We start from the raw sequence: 16,987 nt of genomic DNA on the forward strand, positions 1-16,987 counted from the left end.
TGGATCAATAACCATAAAAATCAGCTCTTTAACTACTAATAACGGAAAAAAAAAGTCATCAAAACTTCAAAATTTTCTGAATATACGAAACATTTGTTTTTTGCGGGACATTTCTTGGGATGTAACACGTATCAAAATAATGTTAATATATTAATTTGGATCAAATGTTACCTTGTCAAACCCATCAAGATCGTTGGTGGTTAAAATCTTCCTGTTCTCGATCATTGTTGTGTTCAGCCAGCTTCAAAGATAGAAACGGGAAAAAAAGTTACAGGATTACAGAGGAAGAAGACGAAACAAAAGTAAGAGAGAAAAGATATACGGGGGAGAAGGGGAGGGTACATGCAATGTTGTAAAAAACCCCGATTACTCCTTTTTAAGAACACGCCGATCCGATTTTTTAAAATCCGTTTAATTAGTAGGTCAATGTCGGCTAATGGTTCAAAATCAGATTTGTTGGTCAAAGTCAAAATTGGTCAACACTTCAACATGAATGTAAACTAGAATTTCAGAGTTTTTGAACAAATTAAAGATTATGTTTATGTTTTTAGACAATTATGTTAAAGTTAATGTTTATGTTTATGGTTTTCTTCTATATTTACACATAATTTTTGAAATTTAATATTTAAATATATAAAAGTCCAATCCGATTAATCCTCGATTAATTCCCGACTTGCCGATTATTCCCTCCAAAGCCCCAACCGAGTACTCTTCAAGAATCGAGTTTTGCAACTATGGGTACATGTGTCTTTTTGTAAAATGGAGTTCAACGCAATGAAATTGAGAATTCATGTGTACCAGTAGAAGTCGCCTTGACGATCATGAAAATGAATTTTGAAATCTCCAGATAACTCGGTCACACCGGGTTCTCCAGGGAGAGCAAAGACCATTACACCCTTTCTTGGTGCAGAAAACCAAAAATCTTCAGGCTGCACAATTTTTAACAATAATTTTAAAATATTCCAATCATCAGTGAACATTTTGTCAAAGTTATGACACTTGATTCTAACGATCTTTAATGAGGGTATATTAGTCAAAATCATACATTTTAAATCTTATGTTATGCAATGCTGATCAAACGGACCATTATACAATGTGATACTTTTAAACTATTTTCTTGATTGTGCAGGAACACATTACTACTCAAAAAAATTCCTGTATCAGTCTTTGATATTTGACTAGCTGATGTCATTAATTTTTTGAAGAAAAAAAAACATACTGATAAATCTTTGGTTCTAGGATGTGTCTTAGTTGAAAAGAGAACACCTGCAGGGTAGAGAGAGAATGTCAAGTAAAATAATATCTATACCTATATTCTATATCTATATATCCATATAAATCTATCTATATATAAATAGATAAAATAGAGCCTCTGCTTGAAAAGAACGTAATCATGTAACATGTAGAAGAAGGCATGTGCATCAAGAAAAAGTTAAGAACTTTCAGAAAAAGTTACCATTATGATCTGAGATGGTAATAGAGGGCCGGATCCAATACGGGCACCTATGAAGGCGAATTCCTCTAAGCATACACCTGCAATATAAAGCTCAAACAATCAACGCCAACAAGTAGATGGGACAAAACTAATGTAATTACTAATTAGCAATTTAACCAGAAGCTTTAGAAGTAAGCATATGAGATGGAGATGATGGAATTAAAACCATATGATCTAGTATAAGTACCTGCGCCCAGGCTGATCTTCTCCATTGAAGTACGTCAGAATACGTTCAAAATACTTGACGTACCTCTGATAAAAAGACATCCGAGTAGAAAAAGAAGCATATTAGGTATAAGTTAACAACTTGAAATGAGACATTACCCCATTAGAGGTGGCAAAATGAGCAGGTTGAAAGGATGGATTGAGCTCCAACAGTCAATTTATTAAATAAAAAGGTTAATTTTAAGGCATTGACTATGATGTGAAAAACTATATTACGGTTACAATAAGAATCTAAACTCCTTTTATGACAATTTAAATCGTTGTGTACATCAAAAAATGCACTTTGGTGAGTTTCAAGTTTCAACACATTCGACTCTTTTCTTTCGTGGCTAGAAATCTTTAATCAACCCATTGGTATATAAAAAACATAAATCAACAAGTTCATAAATAAAATGGGTCAAAATTGCCACATCTATCACTTATAAAAAACAGAACCCTAAAATAAAGCTAAGCTTACTATTTGACTTGGGAGAATGAGCCCTTTTCCATCAACACATCTTTTTTGATTATAATACGATATAGACTCCTCGGCTGTAGGGAAAAACTGCATAGACAAGTTACACTAAATGTTATGGCTACAGCTAACAAACGTAAAGAAGTAATGAGCAGACATATTACATCGACGTATACTTTGTGTACGTATTTTACGTTTCAGACCCAGGGACATGACATTATTACCTTCAGATATAAAAGAAGACTTGAAATCATTAAGCCTGTTCTTGCCATTCCGGCCTTACAATGCACAACCACAACATTCTCAATGTCCTGTTTCAACCATGAGTACGCACTCTGGCAAAATGATATTATGAGTTGAATGGGAGGACAATTATGGTCATCAAAGGGGAAACTAGCAACCTGCAAGAGTAAACAATAATATGAATCAGAATATTTTTAAAAAAATAAAACTATTTAGCCACGAAAGCTCCACCCTGATTACTAAATAAAAGCAAGTAGCAAATTATGGGGGGGCACCAACCAGTCAAAATGGGTTCAGGCTAAAATCACACTGGGTTGGCTTCGATAGACCCCCAAGACAATTTTTCCACATCTTTTGGTGTTTTTAAAGATATAACAGGTGTGTGAAATGTGATTACAAAAAAATACTACAATGGACTGACATTTTGTTTAATGTATTAAATTTACACTTAGTGTGACACTTTCAAACCATTTGGCAAGTTGCGTTGGAAGCTATTTCTTTATTCTTAGCATTTATATATAGACCATAAGCCCATAACAGAAATCAACAAACTTGTCACCTCACGAAATAAGTTACGTGCTCAAAGTCCAAAATTAATGTTACTCGCTTCATGTGAAGATTCAAGTAAACTGTCCTGGGAATTATTTCTTTACATATTTACCATTTGAATGGAAATATTCATTTGCATCCTTAATTTGCTTGAAAACCAGGGGATAAATCTCAGCCATTGGATCAATATAATCAATGGCTAGGATTAAAAACGTGGGACAGTCACATGTACTTGTCATGACAATCACATGTGATTGTAACATCCAATCACATGAGATTGTAAGATCTCAAGCAAAATTAAGGATTCAAATGAATATTCATTTGAAATGATAAAACCAATTTGAGAAAAATAAAAATCATAAAAAGCCTGATATCCTTTAGGCCTTTCCTTAAATATTAAAATTGAACTACCTGCAACCATAGGTAAATAACAACAGATACCCATACAATGCTATGTCAAGGGTTTTGTAAGGGTGCAAACCAAAGTCCCACATCGGTAATGGAATAAAACAAATGTATGTATATAAGTCTAAGGGGAAGTCCCTCTATCACCAATTGGTTTTAGAAAAGGATGGACTCTTGGACTTATATTGCAGGACATTGTGTTTGGGCTATGCGATCCTTACAAGTGGTATCAGAGCTAGGTTATAGCCCCGATGTGGTGGACGGCGCAGTAGGGCGCACCCCTGAGCGCACGCAGCGACGTGGCGCACCCCTCGGTCTTGAGCAGCGATGAGTGAACCCAGCTCTCGTTCGAGGGGGACCCTGGCACGATGAGTTGATCCTGGAAGCCTTGTATCGAAATCTCCCTGCCCCTCCCACCAGGTTGAGAGTTCCGAGTTGGCGGCGGTAAAGGTTGGATCCAGACTATCGTTGGAGGAGAAGCCTAGATGGACTTAGGTTTGAGGGGAGGTTTGTAAGGGTGCAAACCAAAGTCCCACATCGGTCATGGGATAAAACAAATGTATGTATATAAGTCTAAGGGGAAGTCCCTCTATCATATGCGATCCTTACAGGTTTACCCTAACAACTCTATGTCAAAGGTTAGTTAACAATTATGTCAAAGGTTAGTTAACAATCTACAATTCTATGTACAGACGATAACATTCTATTCTGCTTGAAAAAATGCAAATAATGAAATAGAAGAATTTCGGTAGAAAAAGCATAAAGTAAAGCAGTTGAGTTGTTAACGAACCTTCCCCTCAAACAGTGATGCATCGTATAGCCTTTCAGAACATAGATTGTACACCTTGTACTTATCCTGATAATGACAAATACAAAAATTAACAATTGAACATCTGAATCAATCACTCGAGATAAGTCGTTGATGGAATTTTTGAGCAGCCAGCAATCACAACCATATTATACGGTTACCTTAAATACAAAATTTCCAAAACCAACACACCGATATAAAATTGCTTGTCTATCATACAAATATGTCATAATGAAATGTATACAAGCTAAAAAGATTATACATTGATTATAAAATAATATACAAGAAAACATTCTCACCTTGTGATATGTTTCAAAGAATCTGATAACTTCCTCCATATGGTTACGATAAAATCCCTACAACACATTTTCGAAATATTAACTGAACCGCTTCATCAACCAATTTATATTCATCAATTTAATGACGCAAACACTATGATTAGTTGATTACCTCAACATATCCGAAAAAACCAGAGCTCATATCACCAGCAGGGAATCCCATAGCAATTATATTCTCCGTAATATATGTCATATCCAAATCAAATCCTCCTTCCTGGAACCGGGATAAAGTAACAACAAGTCATGCTTATAACAAAAGTAAGTTTTTTTTTTTTTATTCAACACCCTTTTATAATTCAGAAAAAAAATCGCATGTGTTACTCCACGGGTTCTTAGGGCACAAATGTTTTACCCTTAAGTATAATCAGTATTAGCTATTAAACCTTAATATAGCAAGAAGAATCATGACATACCTGATATCTTCGTTTATTTTGCGACACAACATGACGAGCCTTGACCTGTACAGCCTTCACTGCATTTTTAGATGTGTCTACAAAACCTTTAGTGAGTGTCCCAATAATACCACCTTGTGGCGTTGTTGGAGCTCCATCAGTACTATCGTCTTGTTGATGTGACTTTGGAGACAACCGTAACCCAAGTCCGCTAGTCAAACGAGCAAAGGGTGACCTCCCACCATTTTCAGATGAAGAATCATCTTGTGTACCACCCAAAGGTTGCGAAAGTTTCAGATTTTTAGCCCAAGTGGTTATGCCAGAAGCAGAAAGCTTTGACGGTGAACCTTGTGCAGAATCATGTCCAGGTTCCACTGCAGTAGCTTGCAGGTCCGATTCTTTAACAGAGGGTGACGTTGTCTTAGCAGATTCTAAATCCATTTACGTCTCAGATCTCTTGTTTCAAACGGAAGCAGCCAATTACACACGTAACATTCCACTGTAGCAGATTCTAAATTTCATTTTCCGACACAAATTATTCCAAGTCAGAAGTCATACAATTTCAGTAGTATTATCTTTTTATCTGTATTGAAAATTCAACGTTTATAAGTGCCATTTTTATATTTCGAACAAGTACTTATAAATTAATGAGACGGCCATGCTGATTAGCCTCATTCATCTAAATAGCTTAGTAAAACTAAAACTCTTTTTATAAATGAACATTTTATTTGTAACAATAACTACTATTTTTATCATTACTTTACTTAAAACTTAAAAGTGATCCAATATATATATATATATATATAGATATATTTTATATCACTAGCCAGCATATTTTCACTCGTTTAAATATAAAATCCAAAAGTGGCACAAAGCAATTTACACAATAAGCAATTTATAGTTTCCCCAATCTACAGATCCTAATAACTAAAATAGCAAATTCAGCTAAGATATTGTTCTGATCTGCAATTAGCCAATTTTCATCAATTAATGACAGAAAAAGTACTATATAACCGCAATCAAAACCGTTGGATTACAATATTTGATTACGTACAGCTTGATATGAGGTAATTAAGTAATTTACAAGAGTGAGCAACAATCAGTTATAGATCTATTAAGAGTTCAAAAAGACGCTAGTATATATCTTACCGATTTCAATTTAATTCCGATAGACGTTTAGTAGTTTCCGGTGGCGAACGGCGGTTGCAGGTGGTTTAAGGTAGTAGCGACAGTACGTTTATTGCTTAAGTTGCGTTTTTTATGCAATTAGATTTTGAACGAGAATAAATAATGAAAAAATTATGCTGTTCATTTGCATTAAAAAATCTATAATTTTTTTTTTTTTTTTGCATAATTGGTACCTAGACTTGACTTAATTTACGTTGTTGGTACCATAGCTAACGTCCGTTAGCTTACATCAGTTAACCCTTCACATATGTCACACATGTGAGAGTAATAAAGTCCAAATGATTCAATTTTCCCATTTAACAAATCTATTTCACTGCCTGCTATTGTACACATATCCATCTCAGATTCAGATCCTCTCTCTCAACAACAACATTTCATCATCTTATTCTTAGTCTACATCGATCAACACTCATCTTCATTTCATTTCCTATCTTTGTCTAATTTTCAATGTCATAAACACTTCAAAAACAAAAACACAAAAATATTTATGATCATCTTACGAATTCATCTCAAACATCAGAATTATTGTTCATCAACAATGCTTTTACATATCTACATTTTCATCGAGAGTTCATATTATCAACTTACTCATCAAATAAATATTACAAATAATTTTATAGCAAATTATAACACAAAAATGTTATCTTCTAAACGTATAACAAGTCACTAACGATCGTTAAAGAACTAACGGACAGCTTAACGAAAAAATGTGGTTATTACATGAGAGGTTAAAACGTAACTTCGAGGCTCTCGTGCATTGCAGCCAGTGACCGAGTAACGGTTATTGTGCAAATACTTGCACCAACTTTGGGATTCACTATTGAAACGGAAAAAAACATGCGAGACCCTTTATTCAAGGGGAATACGATAAACATTGAAGTATTAATCAGCTTACAGTCACCAATTAAGCGAGGTGGAACCTTCAAAGGATGGGAGAAGGATTTTTGACAACTCAAGGGGTGGCACTAATGATAAGTGTTGGATCAGTGGGTTTGTATTTTATAGTGGCGAGCAGTGGTTCATTGGGTTTGGTTGTGGATGAGGAAGCGTGAGAGGTGAGGAGTTTGGATATTGAGTTTTGCTGAGATGTAGTTGTGTTGGCGTGAGTCAAAAGGAGGTCGGCTAAAGCATCAAGTTTCGTAGTGGCAGCAACTTGGGTGTTAGTGGTCATGAAGGCGTTAATGAGTTGTTGCATTGTCTCGATTAAGGCAACGGGGGATTCCTCAAATGAGGGGATTGGCAAGGAGGCATGATGAGAGTGCAATGAAAGCACCAATGATACAGTCTCTTCAAGTTGATCGTGAAAATGTAGACGAAAGAAACATATAAGCTTTAAAGCCAAATTTTTCGCTGATTAATTCAAACAAAACTTATATATTTATATACTACTCTAAACCAAATAACTTCTACTGAAACATGAGACTACTAATACTGAATAACACTTGCCTACATAACCTACGACAACAATGTGAGGTACAAATTAAATGGAAACATGCAAGCAGGAGCAGAACTTGAAGTTTCAATTAAGGTGGTCGAAAATGAACATTCAAAATTGTTTTTAATGTGGTAAATTGCAAAATGAGCATCATAGTTATACACAGATGTCAGCTTAACGATCTTAAATATTTTAGAATAATCAAAAATAGATATCAACTTATACTTTATATCAATTTCTCTATAAATGTAAACTTTATATCAATTTCTCCATAAATGTAAACCAAGAAAGTAATTACTACAAATATACTAAAGACACTCAACTTAGGTATTAAAAAGGGGAAGTGATATTCCAATTGCATTTTTTATAAACTAGTCCGCATCCGGCCCGTGCGATGCGGCGGGGGCTTTCGGCCTGCGTATTCATATTTAACGTAGCAGTCTGTATTTACAGAAGGAAAAATGGCTCATGTGTTAAGCGCCGTTATAGATGTCGTTGTCTTTAGCATTTTTTTAAAAAGGTGTCTGTTTCGAACGTAGTTAGTTTTGTTTCGTTCATAAAATTATTTCGAGTCTGACGGTGCTGTCAAAAAAATTTAACTCGCGGCGAGCAGGAAGATACGGGCTGTTGTTGTGTTTAGCATTTTTTAAAAAGTGTCCATTTCGAAAGTGGTTAGTTTCGTTTTGTTCATAAAATTATTTCGAGTCTGACGGTGCTGTCGAAAAAATTTAACTCGCGGCGAGCAGGAAGATACGGGCTGTCGTTGTGTTTAGCATTTTTTTCAAAATGTCCGTTTATAACATAGTTAGTTTTGTTTTGTTCATAAAAAAAATTCAAGTTTAACGGTGTGGTCGGTGGAATTTAACTCGCGACGACCAGGAAGATACGGTGTAAGATTCTGTTTTCTCAGGTGTTTGGGACGCCGTCCAAATATATGGGACGCCATCTAATTGTAAAGGGCTGGACGCCGTCCAGTTGAACTGGCTGGCCAGTTGTGTTCTTTTAGATATTAAATGGGGGTAGTTTGGTCTTTTCACTTGTTGGACGAATCTAAGGCCACAAGATCAGTTCTAGGAGCCTCATTCACTTCAATTCTAGAGAGAGTGATTCTTGTGTAAGAAAACTCAAATCGAGGAAGAAGAACTTGATTTCGGGCCAAAGCGCGTGTGTTAAAGTTGTTCATCTAATCACTAGCTTCGTTGTGATTGTAGTGGTATGCTCTAACCTTGATTTCCTTATTTTTAATTTGTTTAAGGGATAGGGTTTGGGTTAATGATGAACACAAAACCCATATTTGGTGATTTTGGGTGTTCTTGGGTAAGATTGGGCCATGAGGACCCAAGGATGACTAACCTAGGGTTTTGGAAATGTTAAAGGGACTTATGAGTCATAATTGGTTAGTTAATTACTAGCACACTTAGTTATTAAGCAAATGGGTGTTAATTGGGTTAGTGGATGACCCGAAATGGGTGTGTGACTTTAAAATGCTTAAATGGGTAATAATTGACCTAGTTGGAAAAGATGGGTATGAAATACCCTAATGGTGTATTAGTTAGTGTTGTTGGACCTTAGTCACTAGCTTTTAGTGATACGAGATGGTCTTGACTTTAAATGGACTGTTTTGGTGAAAATTGGACATTAATGCATTTAAGTCATTAAATGCACACGAGAGAATTGTTGGTGATAAGTCCAACTAGTTTGTGTGTTGATTGAGTACTTATTGTATTAGGTACTTTGTCTTGAAGCTTGCGGAAGTATAAAACATTCACATAAGGCGTTAAGGTGAGTGGAATAATTATGCATGTATGTATATAGTGTATTTATTTATGTGCTATGGTACGAACCACAGAGTTGGTAGTGCCATAATATGTGCGAGTGTGCTATGATGTGAACCTCGGAGCTGGTAGCATCATGGTACGTGTGTTGTAGTGTGAACCACGGAGCCGGTAGCACTATAGCACGAGTCGTTAAAGTGTGAACCACGAAGCCGGTAGCACTATAAAAGAGTATGACTCGAGTTGTGATGTGAACCACGGAGCCGGTAGCATCAAAGTGTGAACCATGGAGCCGGTAGCACTATAAAATGAGGTGTGAACCACGGAGCCGGTAGCACCGAAGTGTGAACCAAGGAGCAGGTAGCACTATAAAAGGGTATGACTCAAATGCGTAGTGACGTGAACTACGGAGCCGGTAGCATCATAACATTGCGTATGGTGTGAACCACGGAGCTGGTAGCACCATGACGCGTTTATGGTTAACCATATAGTTGTGTATGTGTTGTTGTGTAGCAAAATATATTATTTCGGTGAATATGCTATTGATTATGCTAGTTGCGGTATTTGGAGGTTATTAGCTTATACTCGGAGTTTGTATGCTAATTGTTATATACTAGCGATATTACGGTGTGTGTAAGTGTATGTAAGTAGGTATATTATATATGTATGTGTATAATTATTGCATTCACTAATCTTTAGCTTACCCTCTCGTTATTTACCTTTTTAGGCTCCGGCGTGGACAAGGGCAAAGGTATTCGTTTGCAATAGTAGTGGCTTTCGGGGGTTTTAGCTTTTGGAAGTTCGGCCAAGATTTGGGTAGTTTAACCCCAAACACCATGCTCTAGTGTCGTTTGGAATTTAAACTTTTATGGTCGAACTTGTATTTTTGTACGAAACTCGTAAAACGGTCGATGTGGGCTCGGTGTTGTAAAACTTGGTTTTATGGTGGAAACTTCTTAGTTTTAATTATGTTAACATATTGTGAAAAGGGTTTCGTTTAAAAGTGTCGGGAAGCGGGTTTTCCGCTCGAATAAGTTGGACATCCAAGTCAGAATCTGACAGTTCATTTGGACGACGTCCAGATCTTCTGGACGCCGTCCAGGCCTTCTTTCCTGGACGCCGTCCAGATGTGTTGTTTCAGAAAAGTTTTTTTTAGGCGTGTTTTTGAGATAGCGAACTCGGGTTGTTACAAGTGGTATCAGAGCATGGTCTAAGGGATTTAGGCGACTTGAGATAGGTGCCTAGACTTAGACTTTGTTGTGAATGCGCTTTATGCGGGACTTGTAGGAGACGGGTCGGACCGGGAATTGGTTAGTGCCTAGGCTTAGGTGAACTAACTATGCGCTAATTGTTTTGTGTTGTGTTTTGCAATCATCAAGTGAGATAAACGTTGTACTAGCAAGTAAATGCGACGTGCTCGCGTAACAATGATTAGCTACCATTGTTACGGGTTCAAATCATGTCAAACGAGCGATGTACGACGATTGTTGAGCAAGATGGGGCGGTTAGGTGTGTATGTATATAATTGTGTCTTGTCCTCTCGTTTCCTTGTTTAATCTATTTCTGTTTTATAGTATGAAGACGAGAAACGGACCCGATAACAATGAAGGAGGTACGAGTGAGGATGATGGTGCTCCAAATGAACATATATTTAGTCACAATATCATCCCAATATGTAAAGTTTTTAGTTGTAATTATTCTATTTTTAAGTTGTAATCGTTTAAATAAATAAATGTGAAGACGAAGCACGAAGATTAAGGAATTGAATAAAAAGTGCCACTAAAGCTTGAAAAGTGCCACTAAAGCCATAGTGCACTCAAAAATGCCACTAAAAGTGAGTTAAAGACTTGCGCGAATTTTGGGAGTTAAGGAAAATAATTTTTTTTTGCAAATTACAAGTTGCGAAACATAAAGTCCAAGATATTAAAGCGTACAAGAAAACGTTCGAAAATTCGGAACCGAGACATAAACCGAGCATCAACGCGCGAGTCAACGGAGCTAAAATTACAAGTCAACTATGCACAAGAATATAATATAATATATATATATATAATTATATAAAATTATATATATTATATTATATATTAAAATAAAACGTCGGCAAGCTAGTGTACAAAACTGATGGCTGCTTGTAGGGCTGCAAATGAGCCGAGCTACTCGTGAGCTACTCGAGCTCGGCTCGTTAAAAACTCGATTCGAGTCGAGCCTAAACGAGCTCGAGCCCGAGCTCGAGCATAAGAATGAGCTCGTTTAATAAACGAGCTCGAGCTTATATATATATATATATATATATATATATATATATATATATATATATATATATATATATATATATATATATATATCATTTACGGAGTAAATCAAATTAAATTGGGAGGAAATCAAATTAGATTTTAGTCTGCTCTTTTGTAGTTTCTGTAACACCCCAGCTTAACATGACCACAATATTGTCCGCTTTGCCCGCAGGCGCACGGCTTTTTCTTGGCGACCACACACGAGAAGCACTTTCCCAGGAGGTCACCCATCCTGGTAGTGCTCTCGTCCGAGTACGCTTAACCACAACGTACTCGCACTTCTACTCAGCCTGTGATCCCAAAACGCGTTGTGTCATTTAAGCGTGAGTATTACCTTATAATCCCATGATCACTCATGTTCGTGGGCGATGTGGGATTTGCCTAGGGTGTTACATTCACCCCCCCATAGGGACTCATCGTCCTCGATGAGGTTTGTCCCACCACCCCCAACGGCACATGAGTGGCTCTGATACCATTCTGTAACACCCCAGCTTAACATGACCACAATATTGTCCGCTTTGCCCGCAGGCGCACGGCTTTTTCTTGGCAACCACACACGACGAGCACTTTCCCAGGAGGTCACCCATCCTGGTAGTGCTCTCGCCCGAGCACGCTTAACTGCAGAGTTCTCATGAGATCTGCTGCGCCTGTGGCCCCAAAACGCGTTGTGTCATTTAAGCGTGAGTATTACCTTATAATCCCATGATCACTCATGTTCGTGGGCGATGTGGAATTTGCCTAGGGTGTTACAGTTTCCCACAGATCACCTCACACACGCTTTTACATTTCCCACATTTACATTAAATTTTACTAGTTACTTTTTAAGATTTTGTCGATTCATTAACTTGTCTTTTTCCGACTGAACTCTGATATCTTCCCAACGAAAAAGAGATTAACGTAACCATCTATTCCTATTCTCAAGTTCATACAAATACAAGCAAAAGCCCAATTGTGATTATGTATCGAGCTAATAACGAGCCGAGCTCGAGCTTTAAACATAAATAGTGAGCCGAGTTCGAGCTGAAAATTCAAGGCTCGAACCGAGCTGAGCTCGAGCTCGAGCTTTCTGAAAACCAAATGAGCCGAGCTCGAACACTATCAATCTCAGGCTCGTGTGACGACCCGGAAATTTCTGACCAAATTTAAACTTAATTTTTATTTGATTTCGACACGATAAGCAAAGTCTGTAATATTGAAATCTCTAAAACTTTGAACTATGTTCATGTATACATTTGACCTTTGACTAATCCCGATGATTCACGAACATTAGTTTACGATTAGATAAGCATATATATACGTATAACAAATTACAAAAACAATTACAAAGTATTAATCGATATACTATGAGATAATTGTATCAATACATGAATAATATATTTAAACTACTCGATATTTAAAATATAATTATATATACAGCAGTTTGAATATGTATATAATTTCTATACATAATTAGTACTATATGTACATTGTTAAATTGTATAAATAATAAATATATATAATGTATATGAAATATTACATAATTAATATATGTAATTACAAGATAGAATATAATATTACTTTCATTATTAATAATGATATTAGTATTATTAATAGATTAATTATATATATATATATATATATATATATATATATATATATATATATATATATATATATATATATATATATATATATATGAGATTTGATATGTATAAACTATTATATCAATATTATTATTATTACTATTATTTGTATTATTAATATTATTATTTGAATTGTGATTTATACAAGTATTGTCATAATATTATTATTATCATGACTAATTCTATTATTATTATTATTATTATTATTATTATTATTATTATTATTATTATTATTATTATTATTATTATTATTATTATTATTATTATTATTATTATTATTAGTTTCATTATTATTAATATTAAATAGTAATAGATATTTAATTAATGGTAGTAGGTTCTTTATATGATTAATATAATATATATATATATATATATATATATATATATATATATATAATCAATATATAATTATACAAATACAAGTATACAGATGTAAATACATATACATAATATATATATTATATATATAAATACACAAATACTTATTTATACATATAAATATAAAGATAAATATGTAATCGGTTTAACACCTCAATCCACGAATCTTCTCCTGTCTATGATCTTGTAAAAAATTCGGAAACAAACAGATATACCCAAAAGTTCTGGTTATCAATCGACATCCAACTGTCCTTTTATTTTTTTTATCTGCTTTTCGTGTCCTTCTACTTCTGAGTACAGATTCTTTGTCGACTATGTTTGCTAAATAACAAGAGTTTATACTATTTTAATGATTCATCATTGTCGATTATCTAGTGATATTAACCAATACTAAACAGAAATCAAAAGATAAGAACAAGAAACCAACCCGTTCTCTGTTCTTGAGTGAAAGTACCAACAATCTGATTTCGTAACAGAATAAGAAAATTTTAAATGCAAGATTGTTAAGGATTATCTAATTATAATGTCTGTAAGTTTTCTTATCTCAATTTAATCTCTTGATTACGAATTTTGGAAGTCAAATTTCTAAATCAAAATGTCAACAATCTGTTCTTCATTTAATTCGAATACGTTCCTGAGTTTATGAAGAAATTGATGTTTGAGATAGTTTTTAAGAAAGATTTACAATTGTTTTCATGTTGGGAGTACTAGCTAAAATGTTCTCGTAATCAAAATCATAATTTTTTTTTAAACTAGCGACGGCAGCAGCAAGCATGGGTCCTTCATCTTCTAATTTTTTTTTTATTTTCGCTTTCAAAATTAATTCAAGATAGATATAAGTTGGTTATAAACTATCTAAAAATCCTAAAAAGCCGTTTAGTTGATTAATCGAATGTGGGTTTGACCCTTTGGTCGTTTGGGTCTGTGGAAGAGAAGAAGATGAAACAGAAAACAAAATCGGTTAAAATAAATAACTGTGAGGTTGCAATTCAGAAAGAAACAAATGGTCTAATGGTTAAGGTGTTGTCAGCTGTGCGAGAGGTCACGGGTTCGAACCCGGTATGGAGAAATTCTTTTTACAGCAGCTTTTAGTATTAAGCTTTTATTTCTATTTCTATTATTATTATTATTATTATTATTATTATTATTATTATTATTATTATTAATGTTATTACCATGATTATTATTATTGTTATTGATATTATTTTTATTATTAGTATTATAACGTTTATTGGTATTATTATCATAATTATAAGTCTTAAAACCATTTTTATTATTATTAACATTACTAATATATTTATTATTATAAATTTTGTCATGCAAGTATTAGTTATCATTATTATTATTATTAGTAACATAAGTAGTATAAATATTATCATTATTATTATTAACATAATCATTAGTACTATTATTATTAAACTTATTATCATTATTATCATTCTTATAAAATTTATATTTTGTTATCACTAAAACTATCAATATTATCATAAAAAGATACTTTTATATAAAAATACATTACGTTATACTTTTATTACTAAAAAGATATTAGCTAAGCTATATAAATTAATATATAAAACCTTAATATATAGTTTTTATTATTAATCACAAGTAATAATTATATAAAACATATAAACTAAATATATTAAAATTATCTAAATAACATATAGTATAACAAGTATACTATTACTACCAAAATATATATATATATATATATATATATATATATATATATATATATATATATATATATATATATATATATATATATATATATATATATATATATATATATATATATATATATAATTGATCAATTACGATTACGTGTATTAATATATCCACAAATGGTATAGGTTCGTGAATCCGAGGTCAACCCTACAATTGTTCAATGTCGTCATATGTATTTTTACTACAAAATACAATACTGTGAGTTTCATTTACTCCCTTTTTAAATGCTTTTGCAATATATATTTTTGGGACTGAGAATACATGCGCTTTTATAAATGTTTTACGAAATAGACACAAGTAATCGAAACTACATTATATGATTGAATGATCGAAGCCGAATATGCCCCTTTTTACTTGGTAACCTAAGAATTAGTAAATCAGTCTACTAATTGACGCGAATTCTAAAGATAGATCTATCGGGCCCAACAAGCCCCATTCTGGAATTTGAAATGCTTTAGTACTTCAAAATTATCATGTCCGATGAGTGTCCCGGAATGATGGGGATATTCTATATGCATCTTGTTAATGTCGGTTGCCATGTGTTCAATCCATATGAATGATTATTTTTTGTCTCTATGCATGGGACGTATATTTATGAGAAATGAAAATGAAAATATTGTGGTCTATTAAAATGATGGAAATGATTATTTATGTTAAACTAATGAACTCACCAACCTTTTGGTTGACACTTTAAAGCATGTTTATTCTCAGGTATGAAAGAAATCTTCCGCTGTGCATTTGCTCATATTAGAAATATTACTTGGAGTCATTCTTGACATATTTCAAAAGACGTTGCATTCGAGTCATCGAGTTCATCAAGATTATCATTAAGTCAATTATAGTTAGATATATTATGAAATGGTATGCATGCCGTCAACTTTCGATGTAATGAAAGATTGTCTTTTCAAAAACGAATGCAATGTTTGTAAAATGTATCATATAGAGGTCAAGTACCTCGCAATGTAATCAACTGTTGTGAATCATTTATAATCGATATGGACTTTGTCCAGATGGATTAGGACGGGTTATGAAAGTTGGTATCAGAGCGGTGGTCTTAGCGAACCAGGTCTTGCATTAGTGTGTCTAACTGATAGTTGTTTAGATGCATTAGTGAGTCTGGACTTCGACCGTGTCTGCATGTCAAAAGTTTTGCTTATCATTTCGTGTTGAGAATTACCTGTTTATCATTTTTAGGGAATTATTTGCTTATCATCCTTAAAGTCTAGACATGTCTTACTGCCTCTATTACATAGACAGTGTATAGATAAATTCTTATCTTAGCGTATCTGTTATTGTTACCTTTGCCTGACAGCTTCCGTAGATTCCTCCGTAACTTATGGGATTTTAGTATTATATATGCATATGTAAATCATGTATTGCAGGGTACTAATTTACATCCTATAATCTTTTTCATATCGAAAATCTTTCATCTGATCGTACGAGATGTATCCCTCAACCAGTTCGAATTCCTCGGATTTCGACATCTATTTCGATATAGATTTTCACTCGAACTCCGAAAGCAGTGTGACCGGAATGGATCAACTAATCAGTCATCACCAAATCTGGAGAAATTGGGGATGGGTTCGTAGTCGACTTAATCAATGGAGACGAGAAGAAGACGATCATTTCCACTAACCGAATTCACCTCTTGGTGAAGA

General features: G+C 34.0%; 1 protein-coding gene across 4 annotated transcripts in view; it reads right to left on the reverse strand.

Moving 5' to 3' along the window:
- Positions 1 to 16,987, reverse strand: part of LOC139890931 (phosphatidylinositol 3,4,5-trisphosphate 3-phosphatase and protein-tyrosine-phosphatase PTEN2A-like) — a 40,795-nt gene that overhangs the window by 900 nt on the left and 22,908 nt on the right. The window contains exons 2-13 of one of the 4 annotated variants that reach the window (XM_071873862.1): positions 6,059 to 6,081; positions 4,931 to 5,420; positions 4,630 to 4,731; positions 4,479 to 4,535; positions 4,162 to 4,227; positions 2,399 to 2,575; positions 2,178 to 2,264; positions 1,683 to 1,747; positions 1,457 to 1,533; positions 1,220 to 1,266; positions 799 to 929; positions 172 to 241 (exon numbers count right to left, since the gene is read on the reverse strand). In XM_071873862.1, the coding sequence (XP_071729963.1) occupies positions 172 to 241; positions 799 to 929; positions 1,220 to 1,266; positions 1,457 to 1,533; positions 1,683 to 1,747; positions 2,178 to 2,264; positions 2,399 to 2,575; positions 4,162 to 4,227; positions 4,479 to 4,535; positions 4,630 to 4,731; positions 4,931 to 5,350 (1,299 nt within the window). In that variant the 5' untranslated portion in view covers positions 5,351 to 5,420; positions 6,059 to 6,081. Of the gene's footprint in view, positions 1 to 171; positions 242 to 798; positions 930 to 1,219; positions 1,267 to 1,456; positions 1,534 to 1,682; positions 1,748 to 2,177; positions 2,265 to 2,398; positions 2,576 to 4,161; positions 4,228 to 4,478; positions 4,536 to 4,629; positions 4,732 to 4,930; positions 5,493 to 6,058; positions 6,184 to 16,987 lie in introns of those variants that run through there. The other 3 variants (XM_071873860.1, XM_071873861.1, XM_071873863.1) reach the window with 3 other exon arrangements.

The sequence above is a fragment of the Rutidosis leptorrhynchoides genome, chromosome 2 (genome assembly GCF_046630445.1).
Source record: "Rutidosis leptorrhynchoides isolate AG116_Rl617_1_P2 chromosome 2, CSIRO_AGI_Rlap_v1, whole genome shotgun sequence".
NCBI classification, from domain to species: Eukaryota; Viridiplantae; Streptophyta; class Magnoliopsida; order Asterales; family Asteraceae; genus Rutidosis; species Rutidosis leptorrhynchoides.